The sequence below is a fragment of the Buteo buteo genome, chromosome 31, assembly GCF_964188355.1.
Source record: "Buteo buteo chromosome 31, bButBut1.hap1.1, whole genome shotgun sequence".
Taxonomy (NCBI): Eukaryota; Metazoa; Chordata; class Aves; order Accipitriformes; family Accipitridae; genus Buteo; species Buteo buteo.
The window spans coordinates 2,974,333-2,995,999 of record NC_134201.1 but is presented as its reverse complement, the minus strand read 5'-3'; the positions used below and the strand labels follow the sequence as shown (position 1 = coordinate 2,995,999).

The window sequence follows — 21,667 nt, the reverse complement described above, 5'->3', positions numbered from 1 at the left end:
ACCCCAAAGGCCTCGCACGACGCCGCCCCCCTCGCACGACGCCTCCCTCGCACGACGCCGCCTCCCTCGCACGCTCATTTTTCGGGGGCCGGTTGGGGCTCCCCAAACCCCTGACACCCCCAGCAGACACTCCTCCCCCTCCCCCTCCCCGGGAGGACCAAACACAACCTCAAAGGGCGACGCTCTGGTCTCTCTTCCCCCCCCTCCTCTCTATGGTTTTATCCCCCTTTAAAACACCCCCAAGCACTCTATGGTTCGGAGGACTGCGCGGCCAGAGCGGCCGCCAACTCGATGGTCGGCCGGCGCGCAGGCGCAGAGCGTCGCCCCCCCTCGCGCCGTTTCCGTTTCCGGCCCCGCGGGGAAGGGCGCCACCATGCGGGACCGGACGCGGGAGCTCCGCCAGGTGGGATTTATCCCCCCCCCCCCCCAAAAAATTATAAAAAAAAAAAAAAAAAGGGGACCCAGGTGTCTGGGGAACCCCCCAAAAATGGGACCCGGGGGTCCGGGGAACCCTAAAATGGGAACCAGGGGTTCAGGGAGCCCAAAAATGGGACCCAGGAGCCTGGGGACCCCCCAAAATGGGACCCAGGAGCCCTGGACCCCCCCAAAATGGGACCGAGGAGACCTGGACCCCCCCAAAGTGGGACTCAGGAGTCCTGGACCCCCCCCAAAATGGGACCCAGGAGACCTGGACCCCCCCCAAAATGGGACCCGGGGGTACAGGGACCCCCCCAAAATGGGACCCGGGGGTCCGGAGACCCCTAAAATGGGACTCAGGGGTTTCAGGGAGCCCCAAAATGGGAACCAGGAGCTTGGGGATCCCCCTAAAATGGGTTCCAGGGAGCCGGGGATCCCCCCAAAATGGGACCCGGGGGTCTAGGGAGCCCCAAAATGGGACCCAAGAGCCTGGAGACACCCCCAAAATGGGACCCTGAACCCCTGGACCCCCCCAAAATGGGACCCAGGAGACCTGGACCCCCCCAAAGTGGGACCCAGGAGTCCTGGACCCCCCCCAAAATGGGACCCGGGGGTCCGGGGAACCCTAAAATGGGAACAAGGGGTTCAGGGAGCCCAAAAATGGGACCCAGGAGCCTGGGGACCCCCCAAAATGGGACCCGGGGACACAGGGACCCCCCCAAAATGGGACCCGGGGGTCCGGGGACCCCTAAAATGGGACCCAGGAGACCTGGACCCCCCCAAAGTGGGACCCGGGAGTCCTGGACCCCCCCCAAAATGGGACCCGGGGGTCCGGAGACCCCTAAAATGGGACTCAGGGGTTTCAGGGAGCCCCAAAATGGGAACCAGGAGCTTGGGGATCCCCCTAAAATGGGTTCCAGGGAGCCGGGGATCCCCCCAAAATGGGACCCGGGGGTCTAGGGAGCCCCAAAGTGGGACCCAAGAGCCTGGAGACACCCCCAAAATGGGACCCAGGAGACCTGGACCCCCCCAAAATGGGACCCAGGAGACCTGGACCCCCCCAAAGTGGGACTCAGGAGTCCTGGACCCCCCCCAAAATGGGACCCGGGGGTACAGGGACCCCCCCAAAATGGGACCCAGGAGACCTGGACCCCCCCCAAAATGGGACCCGGGGGTCCGGGGACCCCTAAAATGGGAACCAGGGGTTCAGGGAGCCCAAAAATGGGACCCAGGAGCCTGGGGACCCCCCCCCAAAATGGGACCCGGGGGTACGGGGACCCCCCCAAAATGGGACCCGGGGGTCCGGAGACCCCTAAAATGGGACTCAGGGGTTTCAGGGAGCCCCAAAATGGGAACCAGGAGCTTGGGGATCCCCCTAAAATGGGTTCCAGGGAGCCGGGGATCCCCCCAAAATGGGACCCGGGGGTCTAGGGAGCCCCAAAATGGGACCCAAGAGCCTGGAGACACCCCCAAAATGGGACCCAGGAGACCTGGACCCCCCCAAAGTGGGACCCGGGAGTCCTGGACCCCCCCCAAAATGGGACCCGGGGGTCCGGGGAACCCTAAAATGGGAACCAGGGGTTCAGGGAGCCCAAAAATGGGACCCAGGAGCCTGGGGACCCCCCCCAAAATGGGACCCGGGGGTACAGGGACCCCCCCAAAATGGGACCCGGGGGTCCGGAGACCCCTAAAATGGGACTCAGGGGTTTCAGGGAGCCCCAAAATGGGAACCAGGAGCTTGGGGATCCCCCTAAAATGGGTTCCAGGGAGCCGGGGATCCCCCCAAAATGGGACCCGGGGGTCTAGGGAGCCCCAAAATGGGACCCAGGAGACCTGGACCCCCCCAAAGTGGGACCCGGGAGTCCTGGACCCCCCCCAAAATGGGACCCGGGGGTCCGGGGACCCCTAAAATGGGACCCAGGAGTCTGGGCACCCCCAAAAAATGGGTCCCAGGGGTCCGGGGAGCAGCCCCAAATGGGATCCAGGGGTCTAGGGAGCCCCAAGATGGGACCCAGGACCCTGGGGATCCCCCCAAAATGGGACCCAGGAGCATAGGGACCCCCCCAAAATGGGTCCAGGGGTCTGGGGACCACCCCAACGTGGGACTCAGGGGTTCAGGGACCCCTAAAATGGGACCCAGGAGCCCGGGGACCCCCAAAATGGGACTCAGGAGTCCTGTAGCCCCCTCAAAATGGGACCCGGGGGTACGTGGACCCCCATAAATGGGAGCCAGGAGCCTGGGACCCCCCCCCAAAGTGGGACCCAGGCGTCCAGGGATCCCCAAAATGGGAGCCAGGGGTCCAGGTACCCCTAAAATGGGACCCAGGTGTCCAAAGACCCCCCCAAAATGGGACCCAGGGGTCCGGGAGCCCCAAAATGGGACTCAGGGGTCTGGGGACCCCCCCAAAATGAGACCCAGGAGTCCTGGGAACACCCCCAAAATGGGTTCCAGGGGTCCAGGGACCCCCCCACAGTGGGACCCAGGAGACCTGGACCCCCCCAAAATGGGACCCAGGTGTCTGGGAACCCCAAAAATGGGACCCGGGGACCCCAAAATGGGACTCAGGTGTCCAGGGAACCCCACAAAATGGGACCCAGGGGTCCAGGGACCCCCAAAATGGGACCCAGGAGCCTGGGGATCCCCCCCCAAAATGGGACCCGGGGGTCCAGGGACCCCCCCACAGTGGGACCCAGGAATCTGGAGACCACCCCACAATGGGACCCGGGGGTCTGGGGACCCCTAAAATGGGACCCAGGGGTCAGGGGAACCCCCCAAAATGGGAGCCAGGGGTCCAGGGACCCCCAAAAAGGGGCCCAGGAGCCTGGCGACCCCCCCAAAATGGGACCCAGGAGCCTGGGGATCCCCCAAAAATGGGACCCAGGAATCCTGAACCCCCACAAAATGGGACCCGGGGGTACAGGGACCCCCATAAATGGGAGCCAGGAACCTGGGGAACCCCAAAAATGGGACCCAGGAGTCCTGGACCCCCCCAAAATGGGACCCAGGTGTCCAGGGAACCCCCCAAAATGGGACCCGGGGGTCCGGGAGCCCCAAAATGGGACTCAGGGGTCCAGGGACCCCCAAAATGGGACTCAGGAGTCCTGGACCCCCCCCACAATGGGACCCGGGTGTCCAGGGACCCCCAAAATGGGAGCCAGGGGTGCAAGGACCCCCCCAAAATGTAACCCAGGGTTCCAGGGAGCCCGAAATGGGACCCTGGAGCCTGAGACCCCCCCCAAAATGGGACTCAGGAGTCCTGGACCCCCCCCAAAATGGGTCCCAGGGTTCCGGGGAGCCCCAAGTTGGGACCCAGGAGCCTGGGGATCCCCCCAAAGCGGTTCCCAGGTGTCCGGGGACCCCCAAAATGGGACTCGGGACTCCTGAACCCCCCCAAAATGGGACCCAGGGGTCCAGGGACCCCCAAAATGTAACCCAGGGGTCCGGGGAGCCCCAAGATGGGACCCAGGACCCTGGGGATCCCCCCAAAATGGGACCCAGCGGTTGAGGGAACCCCAAAATGGGACCCAGGATCCTGGGGACCCCCCCAAAGTGGGACCCAGGACCCTGGGGATCCCCCCAAAATGGGAGCCAGGGGTGCAGGGAGCCCCAAAATGGGACCCAGGAGCCTGGGGACCCCCCCAAAATGGGTCCAGGGGTCTGGGGACCCCCCCACAGTGGGACCCAGGAGTCCTGGACCCCCACAAAATGGGACCCGGGGGTCCAGGGACCCCAAAAATGGGACCCTGGAGCCTGGGGATCCCCCCAAAATGGGACCCAGGTGTCCCGGGACCCCCCCACAGTGAGAACCAGGGGTCTGGGACCACCCCAAAGGGGACCCTGGGTTCCGGGGACCCCCAAAATGGGACCCAGGAGTCCTGGACCCCCCCAAAATGGGACCCAGGGGTCCAGGGACCCCAAAATGGGCTGCAGGAGCCTGAGGACCCCCCCGAAGTGGGACCCAGGGGTCCAGGGAGCCCTAAAACGGGACAGGAGACTTGGGACCCCCCAAAATGGGACCCAGGCGTCCTGGACCCCCAAAATGGGACCCAGTTGTCCAGGGACCCCCCCAAAGTGGGACCCGGGGGTCCGGGGAACCCCAAAAATGGGACCCAGGAGCCTGGGGACCCCCCCAAAATGAGATCCAGGGGTCCAGGGACCCCCCCCAAAGTGGGACCCAGGGGTCCAGGAACCCCCGAAATGGGATGCAGGAGCCTGGGGACCCCCCCAAAATGGGACCCCAGGTGTCCAGGGACCCCCCCAAAGTGGGGCCCAGAGGTCCTGGGACCCCCAAAATGGGACCCAGGTATTTGGGGACCCCTCTCTCACCCCCCCTTGCCCCCCCCCCAGGACTTCAGGCGAAGCTCCGAGGAGGAGGAGGAGGAGGACGACGATGAAGAGCGCGACCGGGTGGCCCTGATGGGACTGCGCTCCCCCGGCCCCCCCGGGGCCGACACCCTCCTGCAGGTGGGAGTGGGCGGGGCCCGCATCTCATTAGCATCTCGTTTGCATGGGGGGGGGGGGATACGTACACAGGGCGGTGCGGGACCCCCTCGTGTCTTTGGCGTGGCATTAACATGCCGTTAACATATCGTTAGGACACTTTAGCTTGACATTAGCTTGGTTTAGCATCTCATTAGCATGACATTAGCTTGTTTTAGCATCTCATTAGCGTGACATTAGCTTGGTCTAGCATGTCATTAGCGTGTCATTGTACGTCATTAGTGCGGGGGGGGAGTTACGCAGCACAAGGGGCAGTGGGGAGCGCCGGAGCCCCCCGTGTCATTAACATATCGCCATGTCATTAACATATCATTTGCATGCCGCTAACACACCATTAGCATACGGCGCACTGACATTAGCATGCCTTGGCATCTCATTAGCATCTCATTAGTGTATTACGTTGTTGGGATGTCTGTCCTATGTGCGGGCAAGGGGGGACGCATGGCACCGGACCCCTTCATGCCTTTAGAATATCATTAGCATGTCATTAGTATACTCTGACCTGGTATTAGCATGTCATTAACATGTCATTAGCATGTTGCTCTGCATCGTTAGCGTGGCAGTGCTATCAGGGAGGGGCCAGGCAGGCGTGTCCTGCAGTCCCCCCCCCCCCAGCTCATTTGCATGCCATTACCATCCCCTCCCATCTCACTAGCGTGCCGTTAGCGTGTAATTAGCATGCCATTAGCGTGCAGTTAGCGTGCAGCGACCGCGTCGGCGCCGGCCGCGTGGCGCGGGGGGGGTGTGCAGGGGTCCCTGGACCTCCCCCCCCCACCTTTGCACGCCCTTAGCGTGCCCTTAGCGTGTTGGCGCGGGCTCAGCGCGCCCTTAGCGTGTGCTTAGCGTGTGGTTAGCGTGTGCTTAGCGTGTGCGCAGGCGCGGGGGTGCGGGCGGCGCTGCGGGCGCTGGAGCAGAAGCTGGAGGCGCTGGAGCAGCAGCAGGAGGCCGTGCTGGGCACCCCCCTGCCCGACGAAGGTGGGGGGGGGGGGGGCTATAGGGGTCGGGGGGGGCTATAGGGGAGTCGGGGGGGGGTCTGGGGGTTATAGTGGGGCTGGGGGGGAATGGGGGCTCTGGGAGGGGGTCTGGGGGGGTTATAGGGGGCTGGGGGGGGCTATAGAGGGGTTGGGGGGGTCTGGGGGGGCTATAGGGGGGCTGGGGGGTCTCGGGGAGGGGGTCTGGGGGGGGTATAGAGGGGACTGGGGGGTTATAGGGGGTCTGGGGGGGACTGGGGGCTCGGGGGGGGTCTGGGGGGGCTATAGAGGGGTCTGGGGGGGCTTATAGGGGGTCTGGGGGGGTTATAGGGGGTCTGGGGGGGGCCACAGAGGGGTTGGGGGGGCTATAGGGGGGGCTGGGGGGTCTCTGGGAGGGGGTCTGGGGGGGTCTGGGGGGGGCCACAGAGGGGTTGGGGGGGCTATAGGGGGGCTGGGGGGTCTCTGGGAGGGGGTCTGGGGGGGTCTGGGGGGGTTATAGGGGTTTGGAGGGGCTATAGGGGGGTTGAGGGGGGGTCTGGGGGCTCTGGGAGGGGGTCTGGGGGGGGTTATAGGGGGTCTGGGGGGGCTACAGAGGGGTTGGGGGGTCTGGGGGGCTGTAGGGGGGCTGGGGGGTCTCTGGGAGGGGGTCTGGGGGGGCTATAGAGGGGTCTGGGGGGGTCTGGGGGGGTTATAGGGGGTCTGGGGGGGGGCTACAGAGGGGTTGGGGGGGTCTGGGGGGGCTATAGGGGGGCTGGGGGGTCTCTGGGAGGGGGTCTGAGGGGGCTATAGAGGGGTCTGGGGGGGTTATAGGGGTCTGGAGGGGCTATAGGGGGGCTGAGGGGGGTCTAGGGGCTCTGGGAGGGGGTCTGGGGGGGCTATAGAGGGGTCTGGGGGGGTTATAGGGGTCTGGAGGGCTATAGGGGGGCTGAGGGGGGTCTAGGGGCTCTGGGAGGGGGTCTGGGGGGCTATAGAGGGGTCTGGGGGGCTATGGGGGGCTGAGGGGGGGTCTTGGGGGGGCTATAGGTGGCTGAGGGGGTTATAGGGGGCTGGGGGGGCTATAGGGGAGTCTGGGGGGGGTCTGGGGGCTCTGGGAGGGGGTCTGGGGGGGTTATAGGGGGTCTGGGGGGGTCTGGGGGGGTCTGGGGGGGTTATAGAGGGGTCTGGGGGGGTCTGGGGGGGTTATAGGGGGTCTGGGGGGATTGGGGGCTCTGGGAGGGGGTCGGGGGGGGCTATAGGGGAGTCTGGGAGGGGGTTTGGGGGGGCTATAGAGGGGTCTGGGGGGGTCTGGGGGGTTATAGGGGGTCTGGGGGGTCTGGGGAGGTTATAGGGGGGCTGAGGGGGGGTCTGGGGGGGGCTATGGGGGGTCTGGGGGGGGCATGGTGGGTCCTATGGGCTTGTGGGGGGGCTCTGGGGGTCCCTGGGGGGGGGTGGTGGGGTGGGGTGGGGGGGGCTTGACCCGTGGCCCCCCCCCCCCAGGGTTGAAGCGGGACCTGCAGGTGCTGCGGGACGAGATCCAGGAGCTGACGCAGGAGATCCGCACCCGTCTGCGAGGTGGGGACCCCCCCCTGCACCCCTGGGGGTGTGTCCCCCCCCCAAAAAAAAACCACCCCCCCCCCCAAAAAAATACCCCCCAAAAACCCTGGGTGTCCCCCCCCCGCAGCGCTGGAACCAGCGAAGGAGGAAGAGGAGGATGAGAACCGGAACACCATCGGGGCCAGGGTGAAGCGCACCCAGGTGGGGGGGGGGGCAAATTTTGGGGGGCTGGGGGGGGGGGGGGAATTTTTGTGGGGATCCCCTGGGGGGGGTCCCCAAGTGGGTTTTGGGGTCCCCAAGTGGGGTTTTGGGGGGTCTCTGGGGGGGGTTGGGGTCCCCAAGTGGGATTTTGGGGGTCACCAGGTGGGTTTTGGGGTCTCGGGGGGGGGGATTGGGGGTGCCTGGGGGGGTATTGGGGTCCCCAATGAGTTTTGGGGTCCCTGGGGAGGTTTTGGGGTCCCAAGTGGGTTTTGGGGGTCCTTAAGTGGGATTTGGGGGTCTCTGTGGAGGTTTTGGGGTCCCCAAGTGGGATTTTGGGGTCCCCAAGTGGGTTTTGGGGGATCTCTGGGGGGGATTGGGGGGGGATTGGGGTCCCCAAGGGAGTTTTTGGGGTCCCTGGGGAGGTTTTGGGGTCCCCAAGTGGGTTTTGGGGGTCCTTAAGTGGGATTTGGGGGTCTCTGTGGAGGTTTTGGGGTCCCCAAGTGGGATTTTGGGTCCCCAAGTGGGTTTTGGGGGGGCTCTGGGGGGGTTGGGGGGCCTGGGGGGGTATTGGGGTCCCCAATGAGTTTTTGGGGTCCCTGGGGAGGTTTTGGGGTCCCCAAGTGGGTTTTGGGGGTCCCCAAGTGGGTTTTGGGGGTCCTTAAGTGGGATTTGGGGGTCTCTGTGGAGGTTTTGGGGGTCCCCAAGTGGGATTTTGGGTCCCCAAGTGGGTTTTGGGGGGTCTCGGGGGGGGATTGGGGTCCCCAGTGAGTTTTGGGGTCCCTGGGGAGGTTTTGGGGTCCCCAAGTGGGTTTTGGGGGTCCCTAAGTGGGATTTGGGGGTCTCTGGGGAGGTTTTGGGGTCCCCAAGTGGGATTTCAGGGTCCCCAAGTGGGGTTTTGGGGTCCCCACGTAGGTTTTAGGGTCCCTGGGAAGGTTTTGGGATCCCTAAGTGGGTTTTTGGGGTCCCCAAGTGGGTTTTGGGGGTCCCTGGGCAGGTTTTTAGGGTCCCCAAGTGGGTTTTTGGGGTCCCCAAGTGGGTTTTGGGGGGGCTCTGGGGGGGGATTGGGGGTGCCTGGGGGGGGTATTGGGGTCCCCAATGAGTTTTTGGGGTCCCTGGGGAGGTTTTGGGGTCCCCAAGTGGGTTTTGGGGGTCCTTAAGTGGGATTGGGGGTCTCTGTGGAGGTTTTTGGGTCCCCAAGTGGGATTTTGGGGTCCCCAAGTGGGTTTTGGGGGGTCTCGGGGGGGGATTGGGGTCCCCAGTGAGTTTTTGGGGTCCCTGGGGAGGTTTTGGGGTCCCAAGTGGGTTTTGGAGGGGCTCTGGGGGGGGTTGGGGGTTCCTGGGGGGGTATTGGGGTCCCCAATGAGTTTTTGGGGTCCCTGGGGAAGTTTTGGGTCCCCAAGTGGGTTTTGGGGGTCCCTAAGTGGGATTTGGGGGTCTCTGGGGAGGTTTTGGGGTCCCCAAGTGGGATTTTGGGGTCCCCAAGTGGGTTTTGGGGGTCTCAGGGGGGGAATTGGGGTCCCCAGTGAGTTTTGGGGTCCCTGGGGAGGTTTTGGGGTCCCCAAGTGGGTTTTGGGGGTCCCTAAGTGGGATTTGGGGGTCACCAAGTGGGTTTTGGGGGTCTCTGGGGGGGATTGGGGGTGCCTGGGGGGGGTATTGGGGTCCCCAAGGAGTTTTGGGGTCCTGGGGAGGTTTTTAGGGTCCCCAAATGGGTTTTTAGGGTCCCTAAGTGGCTTTGGGGGTTCCTGGGGGGCATTTGTGTCCCCGGGAGGTGTTAGGGTCCCCAGGTGAGTTTTTTGGGGTCCCTGGGGAGGGTTTGGGGTCCCCAAGTGGGATTTCAGGGTCCCCAAGTGAGTTTTTAGGGTCCTTGGGTAGTTTTTGCATCCCCAAGTAGGATTTGGGGGTTCCCAAGTGGGTTTTTGGGGTCCCTGGTCAGGTTTTTAGCGTCCCCAAGTGGTTTTGGGGTCTCTTAAGTGTGGTTTTGGGGTCCCTGGGGAGGTTTTGGGGTCCCCAAGTGGGATTTCAGAGTCCCCAAGTGGGGTTTTGGGGTCCCCACGTAGGTTTTTAGGGTCCCTGGGAAGGTTTTGGGGTCCCTAAGTGGGTTTTTGGGGTCCCCAAGTGGGTTTTGGGGGTCCCTGGGCAGGTTTTTAGGGTCCCCAAGTGGGTTTTTGGGGTCCCCAAGTGGGTTTTGGGGGTCCCTGGGCAGGTTTTTAGGGTCCCCAAGTGGGTTTTGGGGGTCCCTGGGCAGGTTTTTAGGGTCCCCAAGTGGGTTTTTGGGGTCCTCAAGTGGGTTTTGGGGGTCCCTGGGCAGGTTTTTAGGGTCCCCAAGTGGGTTTTCGGGATCTCTAAGTGTGTTTTTTGGGTCCTTGGGGAGGTTTTGGGATCCTCAACTGGGATTTCAAGGTCCCCAAGTGAGTTTTTGGGGGTCCCTGGGGAGGTTTTGGGGTCCCCACGTGGGATTTCAGGGTCCCCAAGTAAGTTTTTAGGGTCCTTGGGGGGGTTTGGGGTCCCCAAGTGGGTTTTTGAGGTCTCTTAGGTGAGTCTTTGGGGTCCCTGGGTCGGTTCCAGGGCCCCTCAGGTGGGTTTTGGGGGTCCCTGAGGAGGTTTTCGGGGTCTCTAGGTGTGGTTTTGGGGTCCCTGGGGAGGTTTTTAGGATCCCCAAGTGGGATTTCAGGATCCCCAAGTGGGTTTTTATGGTTCCTGGGGATGTTGTGGGGTCCCCAAGTGGGTTTTTGGGGTCCCTAAGTGGGTTTTTAGGATCCCTGAGGAGGTTTTGGGGTCCCCAAGTGGGATTTCAGGGTCCCTGGGCAGGTTTTTAGGGACCCCAAGTGGGTTTTTGGGGTCCCTAAGCGGGTATTCAGGGTCCCTGGGGAGGTTTTTAGGGTCCCCAAGTGGGATTTCAGGGTCCCTAAGTGGGTTTTTGGGGTCCCTGGGGAGGTTTTGGGGTCCCCAAGTGGCTTTTCAGGGTCCCCAAGTGGGTTTTTGGGGTCCCCAAGTGGGTTTTTGGGGTCCCTGGGCAGGTTTTTAGGGTCCCCAAGTGTGTTTTGGGGGTCCCTGGAGAGGTTTTTATGGTCCCCAAGTGCGATTTCAGGGTCCCTAACTGGGTTTTGGGGTCCCTGGGAGGTTCCAGTGCCCATCAGGTGGGTTTTGGGGTCCCCACATGGGTTTTTGGGGTCCCTGGGAAGGTATTGGGATCCCTAAGTGGGTCTTTGGTGTCCCTGGGCAGGTTTTTAGGGTCCCCAAGTGGGATTTCAGGGTCCCCAAGTGGCTTTTCAGGGTCCCCAAGTGGGTTTTTGGGGTCCCTGGGGAGGTTTTGGGGTCCCCAAGTGGCTTTTCAGGGTCCCCAAGTGGGTTTTTGGGGTCCCCAAGTGGGTTTTTGGGGTCCCTGGGGAGGTTTTTAGGGTCCCCAAGTGGCTTTTCAGGGTCCCCAAGTGGGTTTTTGGGGTCTCCAAGTAGGTTTTTGGGGTCCCTGGGAAGGTTTTGGGGTCCCCAAGTGGGATTTCAGGGTCCCCAAGTGGCTTTTCAGGGTCCCCAAGTGGGTTTTGGGGGTCTCCAAGTAGGTTTTTGGGGTCCCTGGGGAGGTTTTTAGGGTCCCCAAGTGGCTTTTCAGGGTCCCCAAGTGGGTTTTTGGGGTCCCTTTGGAGGTTTTTAGGGTCCCCAAGTGGCTTTTCAGGGTCCCCAAGTGGGTTTTTGGGGTCCCTGGGGAGGTTTTTAGGGTCCCCAAGTGGGTTTTTGGGGTCCCTTTGGAGGTTTTTAGGGTCCCCAAGTGGCTTTTCAGGGTCCCCAAGTGGGTTTTTGGGGTCCCCAAGTGGGTTTTGGGGGTCCCTTTGGAGGTTTTCAGGGTCCCCAAGTGGGATTTCAGGGTCCCCGAGTGGCTTTTCGAGGTCCCTGGGTGCAGGTTTGGGGTCCCTGAGGCGGGGGGGGGGGGTTGTTGTGCTCTCGGCAGGGGGTGGGTGGTCCCGGGATGTTTTGGGGGTTCCCCGTCCCTCATTTTTGGGGTGCCCGCAGCACGGGGTGCTGTCGCAAGAATTCCTGACGCTGACGGGACGCTGTCACGCCGCCCAAGCCCGCTACCGCCAGCGCAGCCTCGAGCGCATCCGCCGCCAGCTCCACATCAGTGAGTGGGTGGGGGGGTGGGGGGGTCCCGGACCCCCGGGTGCCTTTTGGGTGGGGGTCCGAGACCCGTGGGTGCCTTTGGGGTGGGGGTCCTGGATGCTTAGGTCCCATTTTGGGGGTCTCAGACACCTGGGTGCCTTTTGGGGAGAGGGTCCTGGACGCTTAGGTCCTATTTTGGGGGGGGTCCCAGACCCTTGGGTGCCTTTTGGGTGGGGGTCCCAGACCCCTGGGTGCTTTTTGGGGGGGTCCTGGACCCGTGGGTGCCTTTGGAGTGGGGGTTCTGGATGCTTGGGTCCCATTTTTGGGGTCCCATATGCCTGGGTGCCTTTTGGGGAGGGGGTCCTGGATGCTTGGGTCCCATTTTAGGGGGGGTCCTGGACCCCTGGGTGCCTTTTGGGTGGGGGTCCCAGACCCCTGGGTGCTTTTTGGGGGGGTCCCGGACCCGTGGGTGCCTTTGGGGTGGGTGTCCCGGATGCTTAGGTCCCATTTTGGGGGTCTCAGACACCTGGGTGCTTTTTGGGGAGGGGGTCCTGGATGCTTGGGTCCCATTTTGGGGGGGGTCCCGGACCCCTGGGTGCCTTTTGGGTGGGGGTCCCAGACCCCTGGGTGCCTTTTAGGGGATTCCTGGACCCGTGGGTGGCTTTGGAGTGGGGGTTCTGGATGCTTGGGTCCCATTTTTGGGGTCCCATATGCCTGGGTGCCTTTTGGGGAGGGGGTCCTGGATGCTTGGGTCCCATTTTGGGGGTCTCAGACACCTGGGTGCTTTTTGGGGAGGGGGTCCTGGATGCTTGGGTCCCATTTTAGGGGGGGTCCCGGACCCCTGGGTGCCTTTTGGGTGGGGGTCCCGCACCCCTGGGTGCCTTTTAGGGGATTCCTGGACCCGTGGGTGGCTTTGGGGTGGAGGTTCTGGATGCCTGGGTCCCATTTTGGGGGTCCCATATGCCTGGGTGCCTTTTGGGGAGGGGGTCCTGGATGCTTGGGTCCCATTTTGGGGGGGGTCCCGGACCCCCGGGTGCCTTTTGGGTGGGGATCCGAGACCCGTGGGTGCCTTTGGGGTGGGTGTCCCGGATGCTTAGGTCCCATTTTGGGGGTCTCAGACACCTGGGTGCCTTTTGGGGAGAGGGTCCTGGATGCTTAGGTCCTATTTTGGGGGGGGTCCCAGACCCTTGGGTGCCTTTTGGGTGGGGGTCCCAGACCCCTGGGTGCTTTTTGGGGGGGTCCTGGACCCGTGGGTGGCTTTGGGGTGGGGGTTCTGGATGCTTGGGTCCCATTTTTGGGGTCCCATATGCCTGGGTGCCTTTTGGGGAGGGGGTCCTGGATGCTTGGGTCCCATTTTAGGGGGGGTCCCGGACCCCTGGGTGCCTTTTGGGTGGGGGTCCCAGACCCCTGGGTGCTTTTTGGGGGGGTCCTGGACCCGTGGGTGGCTTTGGGGTGGGGGTTCTGGATGCTTGGGTCCCATTTTTGGGGTCCCATATGCCTGGGTGCCTTTTGGGGAGGGGGTCCTGGATGCTTGGGTCCCATTTTAGGGGGGGTCCCGGACCCCTGGGTGCCTTTTGGGTGGGGGTCCCAGACCCCTGGGTGCTTTTTGGGGGGGTCCTGGACCCGTGGGTGGCTTTGGGGTGGGGGTTCTGGATGCTTGGGTCCCATTTTTGGGGTCCCATATGCCTGGGTGCCTTTTGGGGAGGGGGTCCTGGATGCTTGGGTCCCATTTTGGGGGGGTCCCGGACCCCTGGGTGCCTTTTGGGTGGGGGTCCCAGACCCCTGGGTGCCTTTTGGGTGGGGGTCCCAGACCCGTGGGTGCCTTTGGGGTGGGGGTCCTGGATGCTTAGGTCCCATTTTGGGGGTCTCAGACACCTGGGTGCTTTTTGGGGAGGGGGTCCTGGATGCTTGGGTCCCATTTTGGGGGGGGTCCCAGACCCCTGGGTGCCTTTTGGGTGGGGGTCCCAGACCCCTGGGTGCTTTTTGGGGGGGTCCTGGACCCGTGGGTGCCTTTGGAGTGGGGGTTCTGGATGCTTGGGTCCCATTTTTGGGGTCCCATATGCCTGGGTGCCTTTTGGGGAGGGGGTCCTGGATGCTTGGGTCCCATTTTGGGGGGGGTCCCGAACCCTTAGGTGCCTTTTGGGTGGGGGTCCCAGACCCTTGGGTGCTTTTTGGGGGGGTCCCAGACCCGTGGGTGCCTTTGGGGTGGGGGTCCTGGATGCTTAGGTCCCATTTTGGGGGTCTCAGACACCTGGGTGCTTTTTGGGGAGGGGGTCCTGGATGCTTGGGTCCCATTTTGGGGGGGGTCCCGGACCCCTGGGTGCCTTTTGGGTGGGGGTCCCGCACCCCTGGGTGCCTTTTAGGGGATTCCTGGACCCGTGGGTGGCTTTGGGGTGGAGGTTCTGGATGCCTGGGTCCCATTTTGGGGGTCTCAGACACCTGGGTGCTTTTTGGGGAGGGGGTCCTGGATGCTTGGGTCCCATTTTAGGGGGGGTCCCGGACCCCTGGGTGCCTTTTGGGTGGGGGTCCCAGACCCCTGGGTGCCTTTGGGGTGGGTGTCCCGGATGCTTAGGTCCTATTTTGGGGGTCTCAGACACCTGGGTGCTTTTTGGGGAGGGGGTCCTGGATGCTTAGGTCCTATTTTGGGGGGGGTCCCAGACCCTTGGGTGCCTTTTGGGTGGGGGTCCCAGACCCCTGGGTGCTTTTTGGGGGGGTCCCAGACCCGTGGGTGCCTTTGGGGTGGGGGTCCTGGATGCTTAGGTCCCATTTTGGGGGTCTCAGACACCTGGGTGCTTTTTGGGGAGGGGGTCCTGGATGCTTTAGTCCCATTTTGGGGGGGGTCCCGAACCCTTAGGTGCCTTTTGGGTGGGGGTCCCAGACCCTTGGGTGCCTTTTGGGTGGGGGTCCCGGACCGCTGGGTGACTTTTTGGGGGGTCCCGGACCCGTGGGTGGCTTTGGGGTGGGGGTTCTGGATGCTTGGGTCCCATTTTGGGGGGGTCCCGGACTCCTGGGTGCCTTTTGGGTGGGGGTCCCAGACCCTTGGGTGCCTTTTGGGGGGGTCCCGGACCCCTGGGTCCCTTGGTGAGGGGGGTCCCCAGGCTCTTGGGTCCCATTTTGGGGTCCCTGGGTCCCATTTTGAGGGGGTCTCTGGACTCCTGGGTCCCATTTTAGGGGTCCCTGGACCCCCGGGTCCCATTTTTGGGGGGGTCTCCAGGCTCCTGGGTCCCATTTTGGGGGTCCCTGGACACCTGGGTGCCCCCCCCCCCCGCAGCCGGCAGCGCCTCGGTGACGGAGGAAGAGCTGGAGCAGATGTTGGAGACGGGGCAGAGCGAGGTCTTCATCTCCAACGTGAGTGGGGGGCACCCACGGGTGCTGGGGGGGGTCCCTGGACCCCATAGGTGCCCTATAGCACCCATAGGTGCCCCCCCCGGCCATCTCCAGACCTTAAAGGTTGTGGGGGGGTCCCTTAGGCCACCCATGGGTGCTGGGAGGGGGTCTTTCAAGGGATGTCAGGGTCACCCGTAGGTGGTGGGGGGCTTCAGGGGCACCCACGGGTGCTGGGGGGGGGTCCCTGGACCCCATAGGTGCCCTATAGCACCCATAGGTGCCCCCCCGGCCATCTCCAGACCTTGAAAGACCTGGGGGGGTTCCCCGTGGGTGCTGGGTGAGGGTCTTCAAGGGATGTCAGGGTCACCCGTAGGTGGTGGGGGGCTTCAGGGGCACCCACGGGTGCTGGGGGGGGGGCCCTGGACCCCATAGGTGCCCTATAGCACCCGTAGGTGCCCCCCCCGGCCATCTCCAGACCTTAAAACCTGGGGGGGGGGTCCCTTAGGCCACCCATGGGTGCTGGGTGGGGGTCTTCAAGGGATGTCAGGGTCACCCGTAGGTGGTGGGGGCTTCAGGGGCACCCACGGGTGCTAGGGGGGGGTCCCTGGACCCCATAGGCGCCCTATAGCACCCATAGGTGCCCCCCCCAGCCATCTCCAGTCCTTGAAGGTTGTGGGGGGGGGTCCCTTAGGCCACCCATGGGTGCTGGGAGGGGGTCTTCAAAGGATGTCAGGGTCACCCGTAGGTGGTGGGGGGCACCCACGGGTGCTGGGGGGGGGGGTCCTGGACCCCATAGGTGCCCTATAGCACCCATAGGTGCCCCCCCCGGCCATCTCCAGACCTTAAAGGTTGTGGGGGGGTCCCTTAGGCCACCCATGGGTGCTGGGAGGGGGTCTTCAAGGGATGTCAGGGTCACCTGTAGGTGGTGGGGGGCTTCAGGGGCACCCACGGGTGCTGGGGGGGGTACCTGGACCCCATAGGTGCCCTATAACACCCATAGGTGCCCCCCCCGGCCATCTCCAGACCTTGAAGGACCTGGGGGGGTTCCCCATGGGTGCTGGGTGGGGGTCTTCAAAGGATGTCAGGGTCACCCATAGGTGGTGGGGGGCTTCAGGGGCACCCACGGGTGCTGGGGGGGGGTGTCCCTGGACCCCATAGGTGCTGGGGGGGGGGTCTCCCGTAGGTGCTGGGGGCGACGCGGGCGACGCGGGCGGCGCTGGAGGAGGTGGGGGTCCGTCACCGGGAGCTGCAGCGGCTGGAGAGGGGCCTGCGGGAGCTGGGGGAGCTCTTCGCCCTCCTGGGGAGCACCGTGGAGGGGCAGGTGGGTGCTGGGGGGGCTGGGGGGGAACTGGGATGAACTGGGATGGACTGGGATGGACTGGTGTCCTATGGCAGTGCCGTACGGGTCCGTACTGGTCCGTATGGGTCCGTACTGGTCCATACTGGTCCGTACTGGTCCATACGGGTCCATACTGGTCTGTACTGGTCCGTACTGGTCCATACTGGTCTGTACTGGTCTGTACTGGCCCGTACTGGTCTGTACTGGTCCGTACTGGTCTGTACTGGTCTGTACTGGCCCGTACTGGTCTGTACTGGCCCGTACTGGTCTGTACTGGTCCGTACTGGTCTGTACTGGTCTGTACTGGTCTGTACTGGCCCGTACTGGTCTGTACTGGTCCGTACTGGTCTGTACTGGTCTGTACTGGTCTGTACTGGTCTGTACTGGCCCGTACTGGTCTGTACTGGTCCGTACGGGTCCATACTGGTCCATACGGGTCCGTACTGGTCCATACTGGTCTGTATTGGTGCGTACGGGTCCATACTGGTCTGTACTGGTCTGTACTGGTCTGTACTGGTCCGTACTGGTCTGTACTGGTTTGTACTGGTCCATACTGATCTGTACTGGTCTGTACTGGTCTGTACTGATCTGTACGGGTCTGTACTGGTCTGTACTGGTCCGTACTGGCCCGTACTGGTCTGTACTGGTCCATACGGGTCCGTACTGGTCCATACTGGTCTGTACTGGTCTGTATTGGTCCATACGGGTCCGTACTGGTCCATACTGGTCTGTACTGGTCTGTACTGGTCCGTACTGGTCCGCACGGGTCCATACTGGTCCGTACTGGTCTGTACTGGTCCGTACTGGTCTGTACTGGCCCGTACTGGTCTGTATGGGTCCGTACTGGCCCGTACTGGTCTGTACTGGTCCGTACTGGTGCGTATGGGTCCGTACTGGTCTGTACTGGTCCGTATGGGTCCTTACTGGTCCATACTGGTCCGTACTGGTCCGTACTGGTCCATACGGGTCCATACTGGTCTGTACTGGCCCGTACTGGTCTGTACTGGCCCGTACTGGTCTGTACTGGTCTGTACGGGTCCGTACTGGTCTGTACTGGCCCGTACTGGTCTGTACTGGTCTGTACTGGTCCATACTGGTCCGTACTGGTCCATACTGGTCCATACTGGTCCGTACGGGTCCGTAGTGGTCCGCACTGGTCCGTACTGGTCCGTACTGGTCCGTACTGGTCCGTACTGGCGCAGGGCGAGGTGATCGACCGGATCGAGCGGCACATCCAGGAGTCGGGGTCCCGCCTGCGCAAGGGGCACCAGCACCTGGGGGCGGCGCGGCGCAGCCAGCGGGGGGCGCGCAGGGTCAGCACCCACCCGCGGGACCCCCCCCACCCGTGGGGACCCCCCCCACACCCACCCGGGACCCCCAAACACCCATGGGTGACCCCCAGGACCCACCCAGGACCCCCCCCCCAATACCCATGGGTGACCCCCAGGACTCCCCCCCCACCCGTGGGGACCCCCCCACACCCACCCGGGACCCCCCCCACCCGTGGGGACCCCCCCACACCCCCCGGGACCCCCAAACACCCACGGGTGACCCCCAGGACCCACCCAGGACCCCCCCCCAATACCCATGGGTGACCCCCAGGACCCACCCAGGACCCCCCCCCAACACCCATGGGTGACCCCCAGGACTCCCCCCCCCCCCGTGGGGACCCCCCCCACACCCACCCGGGACCCCCCCCCCACCCATGGGCACCCCCCCCACACCCACCCAGGACCCCCCCAACACCCATGGGTGACCCCCAGGACCCCCCTCCCACCCGTGGGTGCCCCCCAACACCCACCCAGGACCCCCCCCACCCACCCACACTGGACCCCCCCCCCCCATGGGTGCCCCCCGACACCCCTCCAATACCCCCCCCCCACCCATGGGTTCCCACCCAGGACCCCCCCCCCCAGGACTCCCCCCCCACCCATGGGTGACCCCCATGCACCCACCCACGACCCCCTCGGGACCCCCCCACCCCCCAGGACTCCCCACACACCCATGGGTGCCCCCCCCACAACCACCCAGGACCCCCCCCCCACCCGTGAGTGCCCCCCAGGACCCCCCCAACACCCATGGGTGCCCACCTAGGACCCCCCCACCCACCCATGGGTGCCCCCCCCACCCCACACCCCCCCAGGACCCCCCACCCACCCATGGGTGCCCCCCAACACCCACCTGAGACCCCCCCCACACCCATGGGTGCCCCCCCCAACCACCCAGGACCCCCCAACCCCCACCCAGGACCCCCCCCCACCCATGAGTGCCCCCCAGGACCCCCCCAACACCCATGGGTGCCCACCTAGGACCCCCTCCCCTACCCATGGGTGCCCCCCCCTCCCACCCCACACCCCCCCAGGACCCCCCACCCACCCATGGGTGCCCCCCAACACCCACCCGAGACCCCCCCCCACCCATGGGTGCCCCCCCCTCCCACCCCAGACCCCCCCAGGACCCCCCCCCCTCCCCCCCAGGACCCTCCCCCCCCATGGGTGACCCCCTCCCAACCCCCCCCCAGGACTCCCCCACCCAAGACCCCCCCCCCCCCCCGCCATGGGTGCCCCCCCCCACCCCTGACCCTGCTCCCCCCCCTCCCCCCCCCCCCCGCAGAAGAAGGTGCTGGTGGGCGCCTGCGTCATCGTCACCCTCCTCATCGTCACCGCCGTCGTCATCGCCACCACCGCCACCGGGTGACGGTGGGGGACTGGGGGGGGTTACTGGGATGGACTGGGAGTGGGGGGGGGGTTACTGGGGGGGACTGGGAGGGGACTGGGGGGGGACTGGGACAAACTGGGGGAACTGGGAGTGAGCGGGGGGGGACTGGGGGGATACTGGGTGGTACTGGGGGGACTGGGATGAACTGGGGGGGACTGGGGGGGTTACTGGGACAAACTGGGGGGACTGGGAGTGGGGGGGGGGGACTGGGGGGGACTGGGAGGGGACTGGGGGGGTTACTGGGACAAACTGGGGGGACTGGGAGTGGGGGGGGGGGACTGGGGGGGACTGGGAGGGGACTGGGGGGGTTACTGGGACAAACTGGGGGAACTGGGAGTGAGTGGGGGGGGACTGGGGGGATACTGGGTGGTACTGGGATGAACTGGGGGGGACTGGGGGGATACTGGGTGGTACTGGGATGAACTGGGGGGGACTGGGGGATACTGGGTGGTACTGGGATGAACTGGGGGGGACTGGGGGGATACTGGGTGGTACTGGGATGAACTGGGGGGGACTGGGGGGATACTGGGTGGTACTGGGATGAACTGGGGGGGACTGGGGGGGGGTTACTGGGACAAACTGGGGGAACTGGGAGTGAGCGGGGGGGTTACTGGGGGGGACTGGGAGGGACTGGGGGGTTACTGGGACAAACTGGGATGAGCTGGGAGTGAGTGGGGGGGGGACTGGGGGGACTGGGAGTGGGGGGGGGGGTTACTGGGGGGGGACTGGGGTGAACTGGGGGGGGTTACTGGGGCAAACTGGGGGGGACTGGGAAGATCTGGGAGTGAGTGGGGGGGGACTGGGGGGAACTGGGAGTGACTGGGAGTGAGCGGGGGGGTTACTGGGACAAACTGGGGGGGGACTGGGAGTGATTAAGGGGGTTACTGGGGGGGACTGGGAGCAACTGGGGGGGTTACTGGGATGAACTGGGGGGGACTGGGATGATCTGGGAGTGAGCGGGGGGGGACTGGGGGGGTTACTGGGGGGAACTGGGAGTGAGTGGGGGGGTACTGGGACAAACTGGGGGGGACTGGGAGTGATTAAGGGGGTTACTGGGGGGGACTGGGGGGTTACTGGGATGGTCTGGGAGTGAGTGGGGGGGGTTACTGGGGGGGGACTGGGATGAACTGGGGGGGACTGGGGGGGGTTACTGGGACAAACTGGGGGAACTGGGAGCAACTGGGGGGTTACTGGGATGAACTGGGATGAACTGGGAGTGAGTGGGGGGGGGACTGGGACAAACTGGGGGGGCGACTGGGAGTGGGGGGGGGGTTACTGGGACAAACTGGGACAAACTGGGACGAACTGGGGGGTCTGAGCCAGCACCGACCCCTGGTTTCACCCCTCCCAGGTCACGGTGGTGATTTGGGGGGGGGGGGGGGGGGGCGTGGGGGCGGAGCCTCCTCACCGCTCCGCCCCCCCCCCTCCCATTGGCCAACACTAAACCCCCTCCGCCTTAAACCCCGCCCTCGCCGGCCGGCCCCCGCTTCCTGTCCTGAATGACATCACTTCCTGCCTGAGAAAGGGGGGGGCACCCCTGAATAAAGCACTTTTCACCTCAAAATTTAGCCTGGGGGGGGGGGTTTTTTTTGGGGGGGGGGTCCCAAAAAAATATAATTTGGGGGGGTTTGGGGGTTTTTTGGGGGGGGGGGTCCCAAAAAAATATAATTTTGGGGGGTTTGGGGGTTTTTTTGGGTGCGGGGGGTCCCAAAAAAATATAATTTTGGGGGGTTTGGGGTTTTTTTTTGGGGGGGGTCCCAAAAAAATATAATTTTGGGGGGTTTTGGGGTTTTTTTAGGGGGGGTCCCAAAAAAATATAATTTTGGGGGGTTTTGGTTTTTTTTTGGGTGCGGGGGGTCCCAAAAAAATATAAATTTTTGGGGGGTGTTTTGGGGGTTTTTTTGGGGGGGGGTGTCCCAAAAAAAAAACAACAAAAAAATAATTTTGGGGGGGAGTTTGGGGGTTTGGGGGGTTTTTTTTGGGTGGGTCCCCCCCAAAAATATAATTTTTGGGGGGTGTTTTGGTGGTTTGGGGTTTTTTTTGGGGGGGTCCCCAAAAAAATATAATTTTGGGGGGTTTTGGGTTTTTTTGGGGTGGGGGGGGTCCCCAAAAAAATATAATTTTGGGGGGTGTTTTGGGGTTTTGGGTTTTTTTGGGGGGGGGTCCCAAAAAAAACAAAAAAATTTTTTTAGGGGGGGTTTGGGGTTTTGGGGTTTTTTTTGGGGGGGGGGTCCCAAAAAAAACAAAACAAAAAAAATTTTTTTTGGGGGGGGGTTGGGGTTTTGGGTTTTTTTGGGGGGGGTCCCAAAAAACCAAAAAAAATTAATTTTTGGGGGGTGTTTTGGGGTTTTGGGTTTTTTTGGGGGGGTCACAAAAAAAACCCCAAAAATATAAATTTTGGGTTTTTTTTTTTTTTTTGGGTGGGGGGGTCCCAAAAAATCCAAAAAGAGAAAAATTTTGGGGGGTGTTTTGGGGTTTTTGGAGTTCTTTGGGGGGGGGGTGTCCCAAAAAAAACCCACAAAAAATATATAATCTTTTGGGTTGTTTTGGGGTTTTGGGGTTTTTTTT

General features: G+C 63.6%; 1 protein-coding gene across 1 annotated transcript; it reads left to right on the top strand.

Annotated features, from left to right (window-relative positions):
• Positions 1–287: 287 nt before the first annotated feature.
• On the top strand, positions 288–20,657 carry STX4 (syntaxin 4). Its single transcript, XM_075018890.1, has 11 exons — positions 288–403; positions 4,766–4,882; positions 5,773–5,893; positions 7,366–7,440; positions 7,550–7,623; positions 11,629–11,737; positions 14,987–15,063; positions 16,226–16,363; positions 17,584–17,694; positions 18,995–19,080; positions 20,451–20,657. The coding sequence occupies exons 1-10, from the start codon at positions 374–376 to the stop codon at positions 19,076–19,078; spliced, it is 936 nt and encodes a 311-aa protein (XP_074874991.1). The 5' UTR covers positions 288–373; the 3' UTR covers positions 19,079–19,080; positions 20,451–20,657.
• Positions 20,658–21,667: the final 1,010 nt, after the last annotated feature.